We start from the raw sequence: 15,416 nt of genomic DNA, 5'->3' as shown, positions 1-15,416 counted from the left end.
GTTTATCATCTCTGTGATTCTTATTGTGCTCGGCTGCCAACTAAGATGATTTGTAACCTTTTGTGCCGTGCTGAGGCTCATTATCGCCGACAGCAACTACTAGGCATCTTGATAAGCCCATACAGTTTCCCTCTTATCGAATTTTAGAGCTCAGAGCTGTTACCAAGACACACATAGACGTAGCTGATAAGAAAAATCAACCATGGAGTTTCCATAAAGTCATGATAACTTGATGACATTTGGACATTTAGTAGTTAAGACAAAAGCCAGATTAATTCACTGACACTCATTTATGCTTTTTTTTTGCCTTATTTTGATACTGTATTGATTGAAAAGTCATTGTTAATTAATCATAATCACTGTCAGACAATGTAGCACAAATACTATCAATGCATGAGATGCCTCACACCTCTGAGGTTGTTCCTATTGTTGTCATGGGGACAGTCTCTGGCTTCCGTCCTCTAACTGAGACTGCAGGTGATTGCGAGGACCGTCCGGAGGCCCTGCCCTCTCCCTCACTCCTGGTCTGTGATAGGCCAGTGCCTGTCCTTACTCTCCCAGTAAGGGATTGCATGGAGCTGGAGTTTTGCTGGGAGGTATCAGTGTTCTCTGGAACGACCAGCGTGCTGCTCCGACGCTGTGTGGGAAGATATTCAGACACAATGCTGGTGTCCTTCCAACGCCTGGCTCCCGACTTACTGTTGTATTCATACACCCTGTTTGTGACTGAAAAACAACAGTAATAACAGTTAAAGTATAGTGTTCAGCATTCAGAAAATTCTCTGTATAGTTGAGTGACTATTACCTGGATCAACCGCCTCTCCATCGAACACAGTATTGATTTTAGTCACCTCCTGTAAAGGAAAGAAAGTGTATCAGTGAACTGTAACAAGCACAGTAAGTTGATCAAGACACAGACACCAAGCATATATATATATCCTGTAAATAAAGCCTTACCAGTATAATCTCTTCCTTTGGAGTCGCTGTAAAGAAACCATAGACACTCAACCTTGTACTATTGATTACTGGTGTAAGGGATTTCAAGGTCTTTATTGAACATGTTGTGGATATTTACCTGGCTCTGGAATGCTGTTAAACAGAAAAGGAAGAAAGAAAACAGTCAACAGCTACCCAGAATGAAATGAATAATAAGATCACCTAACATGATCCAGCGACTGTGGACCACTAAACCTTCCCGTCAGATAAAAATAAATAATATAGTTTGCACACTTACAGCTCTTCCCTTTCTTCCACTGGCCTGGGCTGGCAGCAGCTGCAGTCCGCTGTGGAGAGCCACCTGCAGCAGTGGTAGAGCAGGTAGGCCAGGACTGCCAGCAGCAGCATGGCACCCAGGGCGATAACAAACCACACGTACCAGTCATCAAGGCTGAATGTGTTCTCTGTTAGGGTGATGTATGTCACTCGGGGCTGCAGAAGAAGAACAGGCTGAGTGCGTTGCATCGCCTTATTGTTGGCAGTTCACAACTCTCTCTTCTTCATTGACTTTTGTTTGGAACGGTTAACTGTGATGGTGTGTACTGTGTCATATCCACTTTACTAACAGTGGTGGTGGTGATGACAGTGGTGAGGCTAGGGTCCAACACTTGGATGTTGATGATGACGGTGCCGGTCTGGGTGGGAGCTCGAGCTCTGGACCCAGCTTCTCCTGCCCTCAAGTTGCCATCAGAGATCAGTACAGTCAGACTGTAGCGCCACACCCGGTCCAGACCGCTCTCAAAGTCAAAGCGCTCCTTCAAGAGAAGCCTCGTCACATTGGTTCCCGACGATGGCGAGAACACAAAGTGGTTGTTCAGGTTGCTGGCCCCTGGGGTTGAAAAGACAACAAAAGTAGTCTGAGATTTCCCAGTTTTGCTTGCCATTCTATATCCTATAGCCCTATAACAATGAAATCATACTCCACTGTATATGATGCTATATTGAAGCAAATAGTCGAACCAGAATTCAGATTGCAACCCACTTTAAGGCCATAGCTATGGACATAAGGACATTACCTGAGATGGAGTAAATGAAGGAGGTGGGAGGAGAGTCCTTGTCTGTGCAGGAAAGGATGAAGCCCTGGACATTGGAGCCTCCCCTCTGGTCTACTGGAACTATCAAGTTGGTCCGATTGGGTCCACATACTGGCGGCTCATCATTGGCCTCTGTGATGTTGATTGTGACCTGAATGGAGCATGCACACCCACCACACACACACACTATGGAGTAAGAGCGAAGAGTAATGAGTTTGTAGTACTGATCTTTGCATGTAAACGATAAATAATAAGGTATCCAGCATACTGTAGCAGTGGCAGAAAGGAGCCTGACTGGATCTCCATCCACCGCTCTGATGAGCAGTCTGTAGTACTGGGTGGTTTCGTAGTCTGGTCGAGTCAGCAGAGCGATACTCCCCAGTTTGGGATCCAGGAAGAAGATGTTGGACAAACCGCCACTGCCCCCACCAGAGATGATGGAGTAATGCACTGGAGTGGCAGGGAGGTCTCTGTCTGTAGCATTGACTGCTCCTATCACCGCTCCTCCTAATTGTAGAGACAAAAAGGCTAGATCATGATTGTAACTACTGGTTATTGGTTTATTGTGGTTATAGGAAGCTCTGAAGACCATTAATTATCTTTATTGTTGATCTTACGTACGTCCTAGGAGCTCTGAGATACTGTAGAAATATGATGAAGGGCTGAAGACAGGAGGGAACTCATTCACAGGGGTCACCGTCACATAGACATAAGCACTGCCTGTAAATACCCATAAGAATATGAATATGAATATGAACATAACAACAGACTTCCTTGATGTGTTCTTGCAGTAAAGAGAAGTCTCCACTGTATAGCGTACCTTTCAGTGAGGTGTCATTCTTATCTTCAGCCACGGCCAAGAGTCTGTACTCATTACCAACAAGCAGATTGCTTGGATCCTCAAAGTCTAGGCTTCCCTTCAGCTGTGGATGTGGTGAAATGGAACAGTATTAAATCAAGATGGGTTTGACTATATGTGTGTATACAGTTATATTCTATATAATTTATCCAGTTCCAGAAAACTGATTTTTCTTGAAACTATTGTAACTCCTTAATGCTTTAAGATATGCAGTTCATATTAATGCCACCCATGTGTTATGTGAAGACAAGCAAGTTGGCATAGAAATATTTGCCAATTGATGTGTTAATTAGCTCAATTAATGACCTCATTAGCGTAACTGGTTATGTCTAATATCATGGTGATTATAGCAGGACATTATGCAGCTTGTTATACTGGGTTTTGGTTTTTTTACCACAATGCGATTGGAGGAGTTCAGGGCAAAGTGCAGGGTGCAGTCCAGACAGGAAAGGCCAGTGAACTGGAACTGCCGGAAGTTGTCGTCCACGTCATTATCTGTACATGTCACTGTAGTGATGAGGGACCCCACTATCTCTGTCTCAAGCACTGCCACCCTAAGATATTCCCAATAAAACAAACAATAGTTACTAGTTTGGAATTGTTTATGATAAAAATAGTGAATCAGAAACTACAGACTGAGACGGAAGCACTTGCAGGGATGTAAAGACTGCATTATTTCATGAATATGCAGCTTCTCTCTTATTGAAGATTCAGCGGTGGCAAGGGAACAGGTGGCCATGGTTCACTCCCTAATTTAGATGCTTGGCACAGGCCTGTGCCTGTGTGATACTAACCTCTGGGCAGCAGGGAGGCAGATGGGGGGGTTGTCATTGATGTCAGTGACAGTGATGTCCAGTATGATGGTGTTGGCGAGAGGAGGGCCTGAGGGCCTGAAGGTGGCTGTCACAGTGACAGTTACAGTGGGGTTCTGTCTCAGCGGAGATGAGTCACAATCCATCCTGTTGGCTACTGTCACCAGGCCTGTGTCTGAAACACAGGATACCGGATGAAGAGTTTCATTCCCAAACGAGATAGCTGTCAGTTGAAAAAGTGGCATGTCCTATCACAAAATGATTGATAGCACTAAATTAAAATAAATTGTGGTACTTCATAAAGAATAGTTCAGTCCTTGGTTGACAAAATTACACTTTCACAAACATGATGACACAAACATAACACTTTCAAACAAACAAGCTCGATCCTCTAGATTTTATATATATATACATAGGTATAGTATATATATATGTATATGTGTGTGTGTGTGTGTGTGTGTGTGTGTGTGTGTGGCATTCTGGAAATTAACACGATGAGCCACAAACTGAATGCATGAATACACAAACAGCAGGCTGTATACAGTATGTATTCCGATACACATAGATACTAATAGCATGCCCATCTAATCTATACTGCTTAGCAACATGTTGAATGTGCTCACATCTGTGGATAGCCAGATAATTGTTAGTGCTGATGGTGTAGAAGATGAAGCCATCATATGGTGGGGCATTTGGGACGACTGCTGTGATGTTGGCGACGATAACTCCCGGACTCAGCTCCTCAGGAATGGTGAAAGAGGTGATTTTACTGGACACCACACAAAAACACATACCAACCAGTTATTCTCAGTCAATAATGTCAAATTGTGTTGCAAAATCCCCAAACTGAAACATAACTACTGAGGAATACTCACTTTATGAACTGAGGTTTGTCATCATTTATGTTCACAATGTTGACAATCAGGGTTTTGGATACTGCGTTGTTTCCATCACTCACACTGACATTCAGACTGTAGCTGGGGAACAGACATGATGAATGTGTGGCATTAGCGCCATTTTCATTCTTCACACCCCAAAAAATTGAAGGGTGAGGTACTGAACACTTTTTCCACAAGGGAAGGGGTTCAGGGCTGCAGTAAATGGTATTTCAACATGTGTGCGTGTGTGTGTGTGTGTGTGTGTGTGTGTGTGTGTGTGTGTGTGTGTGTGTGTGTGTGTGTGCACGCAAACAGGTTTAATCTCTGTTATCAGAAGACTCAGACGCTCGAAAGCATTGGCAATATTGGCAGCCAACTGGCTTGAGGCGAGGTAGAAGGCTCATTTTTATTTTCATCAAACCCCACTCCAACCTGTACCAACAGCAGTGCTCATATGGGAAATTGGAAGGAAGGGTGACTATTGAAATCACCATGTTGTACACATCAGAACTAACAGCAACACCATAACAGTATCATGCTTGATACTGTCTATCATAGTGCCTTGAGATTCATTACCAGCTGCAAATTCCTTACGCATCATTGCACTTTGTATGCCAGAGCCGGATGGCCTTCTTTGTATGTATATAGGCAAAACCACTGGCTGACTATTATCTAATAAGTCACTAAGTCACTCCTTGGGATGCTCCCTACTTACTTGTGTACATATTTGTCTAGAAAAGGATGTGTTCATGGCCTACGCTCACAGAATTATCTGCACATGTCTATACCCCGAGTTCGGACAGAGTTGGGCAAAAAAGTATTCTGCACCCTTTACTTGGTCTGACTTGATTTCCTTAGGAGAATTCAAATCAGTTTTAAAAGAGTTGGAAGCGAAACTTGATTAGTCAAGGTCTCTGCCATTAATCTCTGACCTGTTTTATTGGATTATGTATGTGTGTGTATTGAGTGTAACTGTTATTCCTGTTATGCTCTCATGTTGTCCTTGTACGTAACTGTGCTCAATGCTGCCCTCCTGGCCAGGTCGCTCTTGTAAAAGAGATGTCCTTTTAATCTCATTGAGATATTACCTGGTTAAATAAAGGTTAAATAAAAATAATAAATACAATAAAATAAAAACCAATGGCACTCCTCCCCATAGACATACAGGATATCCATAATATGCAAACTGCTTACCTACTGGGGTCAGTCTGGTAATTAAACTGCTTTGTTGTAGAAAGGACACCTGAAGCAGTATCAATATCAAATCCAGGGGTTGGAGGGAGCAGTGCAAACTGAATGGAAACAGACATCTTGTAAGACACACATATCAAGCAACAGACAAGCAGTGTAACTGGTGGGAAAATGATATCCTACAAACAAAGGCCTGTTCTCTGGATCAGTGACGGCTGGGGCATAAATCTCTCCTTGAGGGGATTTCTCCACAACATAGAGCACTGAGTCTGGGTGGAAAACACATTTATCAGATCACTCGCTGATCCTCAACTTTATGAAATACAAATATACTCAGACTTCTTGTCGTAGAACAGAACCTTCATCATGAAATACAGGAGCCTCATCCACGTCTGTGAGGATCACTGTCAGCGTCTGAAGGGCGCTGTCCTGCTCACTGTCCACAGCAAGGATTTGAAAGACGAAGCGGTTTGGGGCCGTTTCAAAGTCGAGCTCTGCATTCCCAGTTACAGATACCTGCGTTCAAATTAAACTTGAAGAGTTTCAGTCCAAAATGAGATGATATCCAACATTTAAAAAAAAATACATCTGCTGTTTCAAGATTATTCCTGACATTCAAGGAAAACATTTGTTATTAAGAAAAAACATTTAAGCTATTTTGGAAGCCTAAACATCAAATGATGAATAAAATTTGAAAACAGTTCTTCCTAAAAATCGATATCCCTTGGAATTAAAATCTTCCATTGTAAATCATCAGGTAGATATACGATACTTTGAAGAAGGAAAGTATTCATTTAACCATGTGAATGCCATTTGATGTTTTAAACTTCACCTTTGCTTGTGTAGTGTTGTGCATGGACACAATAAAATCAGTGGTGAGTGGGTCTGAGTTGATGATCGTCGGGTATCCTGGTGCCAAGCTGGCCCCTGGGGAGAGGACCAGCTGAAAGCAGTAGACTTCAGAACCAGCAGCGCTGTTCTCTGCCAGGCTGGCTGTACCTGGTAGACCTATAATAGACACACCTGCAGCACAGCCTAGACCCCAGAAATATAGTAGCCTCAATCAATATAAGGCCACACAGAATCACTGCTTGGCTTTAAGAGATGGAAAATATGTAGGCACACAGACAAAGCGGAACATGAAGCATCCACAGAAAGTCAGAATCTTATGAATAAGCTTAATTTGTATGCAAGAAAGAACTCTGAATGTCTCACCTTGAATCAACCATGTGTACAATATGACCAGGCTCCACAGGAAATTGAATTTCTCACACTCCATTCTTTTCTTAGAGGTATGTTCAAATGATACCCATTAGTCTGAACTTGCTGTGTTCGCTGAGAGATTGACTGAGAAAACTGAACGATGTTGCCAAGGCTTCTGTTGGTAGATACCAGGATTTATGATCACAGGTCCACCTCAGAGGACAAATTGTTTCCTTTCTGTGTTTATCAGGCTGTAAACTCACTAAGCTGTTGATTAGTAGGATTGTTTTAGTAAAATGATCACTGTAATGTGTAAAGATGGTGCGTGTGTAATGCTGCACCACCCACAATGACTGGAAATAATTGCATAGCCAGTGGACTTTAATGAGGTACAGTAACCTGATATAAGCTCTTGACATAAGGAGAGCAGGTCACATCTTGAGTAACATGATTGGTTAACATGGAGATATTTTCAAATGTTCTTCAAATGTCTTTCAAATATGACCACCAACTGATGTTTAAAATCTTGCAAGATTCAATAGCCAAATAATGGGTTTAATATTTTCAGAAGAGAGACACCTTATTTTTGCAGCCAAAGCAATGCTCCTTTACTATTTCTGAACACCAATCTGTTTAAGAACACCAAATACACACACTATAAATCCATTTTTTCCAGGAAACATTTATTCGATCAAGAGACAGGATCGCATCTTTCCATAAACAGGTCAGTTAAATATTAACAAATTTACAGTCATGAGGAATGTAAAAAAACAAAACAAACACAATGCTCGCCTTATAAAACCCCAACCCAGGGACCCCACCCAGAACAACATCAGCCACGGTGGTGTTGGCCGAGGCTCAACTCCAGGTTCTGTCCATTGTTACGCGCTCTTCCATTCAGTGCCTCACAGTTCATCTTTGTCTGTTTTCATCTGTAAGGGAACAAAATAAGTAGTCTTTGAAAACAGCCATACGAGTAAATACATCAGCACCTGACGCCTCATGGCTATATCCTGAAGATGTGACTTGATGTGTTATGGTAAGTGTTCTCTCACCGATTCATCTTCCTCATCTACAATTTCCTCTTCATCTTCAGGCTCTTCCTCTGCTGGCTCTTCAGGCTCCTCCTCTGGCTCTTCCTCTGGCTCTTCTTCAATCTGCGGGAACATTCACATGGTTAGCAAAACACACCCATGCCACACTCACTGTGCTCACGCACTGACAAATGACCCAACTATACAAACGAGAAGGTCAATGACTTCCCAATGAGGGAAAATACTACAAAAATAAGGAGAATGGAACCACTTCCAATGCAAAAAGGACACCATTTAAATCAATAAAACAGTCACAAGGATGAAAATATATTCATCGGCTGAGGACCAGCACATTACTTAATACATGCAGACTTAAATGACCCAACTGAAAACATTTGCAATGCAAATCTTTTTCCCAGGATATTGTGTCAGTGGGCAGTGACTTGCCTGTTCTTCCAAGTCTACGTTCATGCTGAGTCGGAGCATGCGCTCTATCCTCTCTCCATAGGCCTTTGTGTCAGCCAGCTGGTAACCTGAGCGCAGGGTGGCCGTCTCAAACAGCACCACAGCCAGGTCCGAGGCCGTCTGGTCTTCAGCGTTGTCCTGGAGGGCATCAGAAAACAGCCAGTCAGAACAATCCCAGTCACATTCAAAGCCGTTGTACAACACCCAATTAATGCACACCTGTGACCGTTAACATTAATGCATCAACTGAAAATCACCACTCATATAGGTACTTGTGTGTTGCCTAGCAACTGCGTTGTTTAACAACTAGAGATCAAGATCTACATTGCTTAGTGGAAGGGTAACATTTATTTATTACCTATTAGTTAAAAATAAAATATTTATTTTAAGATACAATGGTGTGTTACCACCGTTTTATAAAAGCAATAAGTCATTGCTTAAACGACATAGCATAATTTACATAGCACAAAGATGTAGGACCAAATTAGTCAAAATTAAACTGATCTGAAATGGAAAGTGTTTCATGGTGGTTGTTTATACATTAAGACTTACATTGACTCGTTTCAGCATCTGCTTGATGAGAGGGTGTTTAGGGTTGATTTCTAATGTTTTCTTCTGGCTGGCATAATAACTGAAAGAGAGGAAATGTCACATGGTATTATTGCACAGCTCAGAGCACACAGTCAAATACAGGCATGCCGAGACTAGTTCTACATTTGCATTTTATGGCCCCTTCCGGTGAGAACAAGCACATATACTGCCAACATGCACAGGATCATTAACACTCACTTTGTGGAAATGTCTTTTCCTGTCTGGTAAGCCTGGGCCTTCATGATCCTCTCCATGTTTCCTGACCAGCCGTACTGGCTGGCAACCAAGGCGCAGGGTGAATTGGTGAGCCTCTGAGAAAGGATGGCCTTCTCAATCTGCGGGAAAGAGAGAATCATATATGGAATGAAGTGACTGGCAAAAGTGTAGAATAGACTAAACCTACCAGCCATAACTAAAAATTACCGGCTTGTTGGCTGGTGTTTATTCCCCATGCTGTGTATATTACATATAATACACCAATACATTAATTCTCTACCTTGTCTTTCAGGGAACTGTCCTTCAGCCAGGTGGTGAGAGGTTCATACTCCTTCTCCAGTGCCTCCCTCTTTTCCTTGGCCTTGTCGCTCTCGTCAAATTTGATGCCCTCCTTGGCCACGTTCTGGAAGCGCTTGCCGTCGAACTCGGGCAGCGCCTGGATGCAGTACTCATCCACGGGCTCCGTCAGGTAAATCACCTCGTAGCCCTTCTTCAGCAGCTTCTCCACGAAAGGAGAAGACTCAGCCTGTGCAGGAAAAAAGACGAGCAGATGATGATCAATGTCATGAACCCTTCTTTTGACAGTAAAGTTTGGTCAGGGGGTTGAGTTGAAAAGTTTGGTTTCTATGAAGAGTGTAAATAACATTTAAGCACACTTTGTTGATGCAGTAGACAGTTCATGAATTTTACATAATCTGGCATTTTTTCCCACAGTGAGGATACATCCACCCACTCTACCCACCTCCTTCCTGCTGGTACCGGCCATGAAGTAGATCTTGTCCTGCTTCTCCTTCATGCGCTCCACATACTGCTCCAGGCTGGCCAGGATTGTGTCGCTGTTGGAGGTCTGGAAGCGCAACAGCTTGGCCAGACGGGTCCTGTTGGAGTGATCCTCGATCACGCCCAGCTTGATGTTGGTTCCAAACTCCTTCCAGAACTTGTCGTTGTACTGCTCCTCGGCGATCTTCTTGATCATGTCCAAGGTCTTGCGCACCAGCTTCTTGCGGATGACCTGAACAGGGACAAGATGAGCAATTACTTTTCTATTGCCGTTTTCCATCTTCCACAAAACAAAGTTTTATAGTAATTATTCATCCTCATCAATAATATTTATTTTTATATCACTTTTCAAAAGCAAAGTTACCAAGTGTTTCACAGTCCAGAAAGTGAAGAGCAGATATATTAAACAATGACTAAAACCCTGAATTAAAAAGTTACAACATAAGATGTGTAACAGACTTTAAATTAAAAAAAAAAACAAAAACAGAAAATTTGAAATCATGGGCTTGAATTGGAGTTTCATTTGTGTTAGATGTGAAGCTCACCTTGAGCAGTTTGTGCTGCTGCAGGGTCTCTCTGGACACATTCAGGGGAAGGTCATCAGAGTCCACCTAGCAAAAGAAGTTTCCATTAATCACAGTGCAGGCACCATTTAAAACAAAGAGCAACTATGTGTCCATATTAACATACGGCTTTGTCTCAGCTAGAGTAAGAAATCACTCACCACTCCCTTGACAAAGTTCAGGTATTTGGGCATCATGTCGTTGAAGTCGTCCGTGATGAAAACTCTCCTGACAAACAGCTGTGACAGGAAGAGACGTTGTTAAAACAGGAACTAAAGTGAGGCAACTCCCTAATTCCCCTCCATAAGCAAATACAATCCCTTAAAATAGCTACTGAATACTGTATGTGGCAACTACCTTGATGTAGTCGTTCTTCTTGGAGCCATACTCGTCAAACAGTCCACGGGGAGCTGCAGCGGGCACAAAGAGGATGGACTTAAAGGTGACCTCACCCTCTGCGGTGAAGTGGATATGGGACAGAGGCTCTTCGGTGTCCTGTTGGAGAGATAAACACAGTTGGAATTATTAAGTTAAATTGTTGAGTCCACAAGGGATGTATAACGCACACACTAACATTTTTAGAAACTGTTAGAGACAGCATTTCTGTCCAGGTGCCTACCTTGGAGAAGGTCTTGTAGAAAGCCCTGTACTCGTCCTCCTCAACCTCCTTGGCTGGTCTCTGCCAGATGGGCTTGATGTCATTCATCAGCTCCCAGTCCCACACGGTCTTCTCAACCTGGAACAAACAAGATGAGACATTTTCAAAAATAGCTAAAACTAATATTCCTTTGAGTCAGACAACCCAATCATTCCAAGTATTAAAATAACAAAATGAGATAGCATGAACCTCCTACCTTCTTAGTCTTAGGCTTGTCTTTGTCTTTGTCCTCCTCCTCTTCCTCCACCTCAGCCTCATCCTCTGTGGCTTCTTTCTCTGGTTCCTCCTCTGCCTCAGCATCCTCCTCTATGGGCTCCTCAACTGTCTCAGTCTGCCAAGGGGAAGAAGTGATTTACTTACATTTGTTAATTCTAACATTTGTCAATTTAATTTAAAAAAAATTGTCTGTTTTTGAGTCAACCAAGAAGTGTGTGAAATAATCACCTTGCTGGCCCAAACGTAGATGGGGAAGTTGATGAATTGAGAGTATTTCCTCACAAGGTTCTTGATTGTCTCCAGCTCCAAGTAGTCTGAAGCCTCCTCCTTCAGCACCAGTCTGAAAGGTTAAGACCTTTCATTCCACACTGTACATGAAATTTCTAAAGCCACAGCAGTCTACCATCTTTCAGTCTAATAATATTAAACAGCGTTTCCTGCGTCTTTTCTAGTAGGTGTTGCAGTTTAAGAATATCTCTTAATTGGTTTTACATCATGATATATGGACAGTTGCGCTGTAATTGCAATGTAAATGCAAAAAATGTATACAAATACGAATACAAAAAATGTATTCTTTTCATTTTTCGGGGGTGGGAGGAGGGGCGGACTGAGCATTAAGACCTGCAGCAGTTGTTGATAATGTTAAAAAATAAATAGAAAAACAAAGTCAAAACTACTGTGGACGATTTTCCATCTTGGAGCAGCTGAATGTAAACAGCAGAGAAGTAAACTCACGTGATGGTGGTTCCTCTGCCCAGTGTGTCCCCGCGGGGGTCCTCAATGACAGAGAACTCATTGGAGTCGGACTCCCAGATGTGCTGGGTGCCGTTGTTGTGCTTGGAGGTCACAATGACCTTGTCGGCCACCAGGAAAGCAGAGTAGAAACCGACACCAAACTGACCGATCAGCTCCGAGGTGGACTGGCCCTCCGTCTGCATCTCGGTCATCTTGCTGAGGAACTCGCTGGTGCCGGACTTGGCGATGGTGCCCAGGTTCTTCACCAGGTCCTCTTTGGTCATTCCAATGCCAGTGTCAGTGATATGGAGCATGTTCTTCTCCTTGTCCGACTGGGGATTGGAACAATACAGTAAGTGACCAACAGACCAAAAACCATCAACATAACGGATAATGACTGCAAAACAGATGTAAGACCGAGTCCCACTCCTCTCATGCGTACCTTTATTTTGACGGTCAGCTCTTCATTGGAGGCCATTGCATCGTCGTTGGTCAGAGACAACAGGCGGATCTTATCCAGAGCGTCTGAGGCGTTGGAAATCAGCTCCCTCAGGAAGATCTAAAAGCACATTGCGTATTACATCATACTTCCTTGATCACTTCTGCAAGCCATACTACACTAGCAAATGCATAGAATTAATCTGCTGGGTATACATCAGGTCGCCATGTATTCCTGCTCACCTCCTTGTTCTTGTAGAGAGAGTTGATAATCAGCTTCATCATGCGGTTGACCTCAGCCTGAAAGACGTGTTTTTCTGATTTCTCTCGGATTTCCTTGATCTGAGCTGCGTTCAACCCATCCAGCTGGATAGCCTCCTCCTCTCTGGATGGACGGACATGCACAGACACACACACACACACACACACAGGGGAAATCAGTGACATTCAAAGCAACAAGTTAGAGTTGTCAACAACCAACATGCTCATCTGCTCTGCTCTCTGGGGACCAATGTCAATGTTGAAGCCAATAATACAAGACATTGTCATATAAGTCATTATTTCCCCAGGCTTAATGAGGGAAGTGCAGTAAAATAAACCTTTGCCACCAGTGCAGTTTAAGGGTCGTTATGACATGTTGTCTCATGACTGTCCAAGTGTACCAGCTTTGGCATGTTGACCTTGTAATGTTAAGTAAAGGTTCAGCTGACCTTTTACTGAATGGGCAAAACTACTGTGCACACAACAGGCCTAATCTGATAACGTGTTCAAAGTGAGACCTACCTCTGCACCACTTCATCATCTGTTCTGGAGCCATCCCTGCTTTTACCAAGATCCTCCTCCACAGTCCCATCGATGTCAACTTCATCCTCTGCCTTAACAGCAGCTAAAAAAAAAGAAAAAAAAAAGAGTTGTTAGATTAAAAATATCCTCACGGCTGACTAATTGCTGCTCGTGTATCTGGAGAAAGATGGTGCATTTGAGATGAATTGGTGAAGAAATACGTTCAGCAAAGAGGAGATCAGGATCACCGACTGAGTTAGGCGTTAACAGGCTGGCTTGGCTTTTTAGCCAAGACATGGATGTGCGTCTATACAACGGCTATACTCTTCCAAACACATATAATTAGATAACGTCAGGTTTAACATGGTATATCATGTAGAAACTTCTGGAAAGACAATGTGGAATCAAAGGAAGTCTGACGTTGCTGTTGGAAGCGTGTCGAACCAAAGTCAACGACGATTTCTACTTACCAAATGAACAAATAGCCTACAGCTAGAAAACTGCAAATCTATCAAGCTTGTGGCCATGAATGAACAGAGAGGAAGCAAAAAAGCCATGGCAAGTTAACGGTAGCCTGTTAGCTAGCTATAACGTTAACGTTAGCTAAAGACAGAGAGGCGAGATAACAAAATCTCCCGCGTACTCACCAAAGGCTAAAAGTGCGAAAAGAAGACCTATCGCCCACACACGCTTCATTTTGAGATATTGATTGAAGGAAAGTAATGTGTATCTTCAGCTCTTGAGACAAAAGCCGGGATATCAGTGCATGCAGCACTGCCTTTACAAGGAAGAATGACAGGCTGCCTCTCCCACCAAAAGAGCCCACTTTATTAAACCTCCGACAACCGACCAATGGCCGTGCACCAACGCACAACCAGCAACCAATCGTAGCGGAGACAATGGCACATTTGGCCCAATCAGAATCTTCAACATAAGTTGATACCCGAAAATCGTGGCTAGATACCATTGGCTAAGAATGAATACTCAGCAGATCACTTCCCCACAACTAGCTTTCAGTCTGCAAAAAGACAAACAGAATCACTGTCAATACTTACACTTTGATTTTCTTATGCAATGCCACAGTGACACACACACAACCTTAGGGTGATATAAGGATTCACACACTTTGGTTACAGTTTCTACTGCCATTTTTAGTATAATTTCGTTTCTGCGTCTGTCCATAGTATTGTATTTATCTATTCTATATTGACTTTATTTTAATCAGATATCCATGGTGTGTATGATGAATAGATCTGCACGGCTGATCTCTGTCCACAAGGTGGTACTGAGCAGTCCTAGTTCAGGTGAGTAAAAGATGGCAAACAGACATATTGTCTCACAAACTGTTCAAGCAGGGAGACTCATATTGTGTCATATCTGGACTAGGCTACCAACAGTTCAAACAGGGCACACGAACTGGGGTTGCGGTTCTCGGTTTCCTTTTTTTTTTTTTTTTTATCTTGATAGTTCACACTGAGCAAATTTCCGTATCATTTGCCTAACCTATCTGATGATAGGCACTTAAATGGGTGGAAACCTGGGACAGATGCTGGCTGTGTGTGTGTGTGTGTGTGTGTGTGTGTGTGTGTGTGTGTGTGTGTGTGTGTGTGTGTGTGTGTGCGCGCGTGGTGTGGGGGTAAAAATTGGGTGTGTGGCTTTTGTGTCTTCACTTGTTTAATTGTGCTTAGTGTGTATTCTTGGTTGAATTCGTTTTCATTTTAGAAATTAATTTTGAATTTAGGACCATTACACACAAACAATTGTTAAACTAACTATTGATATATCACCCCCTATCAACTGAGATCGAATTGATCCTCGTGACTTTTGAATCTCCCTTTGCTTAGAGCTATGGTGGTTGTATGACTTCAACACAGTGCTGTATCTTAAAAGTGCAGTAATTCCTTAGCAAGGAATTAAACTCAAATGCTGTACATAATTCCAGTACCTGATGTCAACCGCCGCTG

General features: G+C 42.8%; 2 protein-coding genes across 2 annotated transcripts; both read right to left on the bottom strand.

The window, feature by feature from the left end:
- Positions 1 to 403: 403 nt before the first annotated feature.
- LOC139910284 (cadherin-related family member 3-like) lies at positions 404 to 7,049 on the bottom strand. Its single transcript, XM_078283046.1, has 17 exons — positions 6,986 to 7,049; positions 6,603 to 6,778; positions 6,146 to 6,286; positions 4,577 to 4,725; positions 4,325 to 4,470; positions 3,684 to 3,876; positions 3,284 to 3,443; positions 2,851 to 2,953; positions 2,652 to 2,750; positions 2,326 to 2,537; positions 2,013 to 2,181; positions 1,554 to 1,825; positions 1,235 to 1,428; positions 1,076 to 1,089; positions 958 to 983; positions 806 to 854; positions 404 to 726 (listed from the first exon to the last, which is right to left on the bottom strand). Exons 1-17 carry the CDS (start codon positions 7,047 to 7,049, stop codon positions 404 to 406), a joined length of 2,490 nt encoding a protein of 829 aa, XP_078139172.1.
- Positions 7,050 to 7,635: 586 nt separating this feature from the next.
- On the bottom strand, positions 7,636 to 14,251 carry LOC139910248 (endoplasmin-like). Its single transcript, XM_071897478.2, has 18 exons — positions 14,100 to 14,251; positions 13,453 to 13,555; positions 12,913 to 13,054; positions 12,674 to 12,790; positions 12,232 to 12,563; positions 11,725 to 11,836; positions 11,477 to 11,611; positions 11,242 to 11,358; positions 10,980 to 11,117; positions 10,784 to 10,861; positions 10,605 to 10,670; positions 10,022 to 10,291; positions 9,560 to 9,805; positions 9,262 to 9,398; positions 9,025 to 9,103; positions 8,455 to 8,610; positions 8,029 to 8,130; positions 7,636 to 7,905 (listed from the first exon to the last, which is right to left on the bottom strand). The coding sequence occupies exons 1-18, from the start codon at positions 14,146 to 14,148 to the stop codon at positions 7,879 to 7,881; spliced, it is 2,406 nt and encodes an 801-aa protein (XP_071753579.1). The 5' UTR covers positions 14,149 to 14,251; the 3' UTR covers positions 7,636 to 7,878.
- Between the last annotated feature and the right edge of the window lie 1,165 nt (positions 14,252 to 15,416).

This window comes from Centroberyx gerrardi, chromosome 4, assembly GCF_048128805.1.
Source record: "Centroberyx gerrardi isolate f3 chromosome 4, fCenGer3.hap1.cur.20231027, whole genome shotgun sequence".
NCBI classification, from domain to species: domain Eukaryota; kingdom Metazoa; phylum Chordata; class Actinopteri; order Beryciformes; family Berycidae; genus Centroberyx; species Centroberyx gerrardi.
This window is presented reverse-complemented; position numbering and strand designations above follow the sequence as displayed.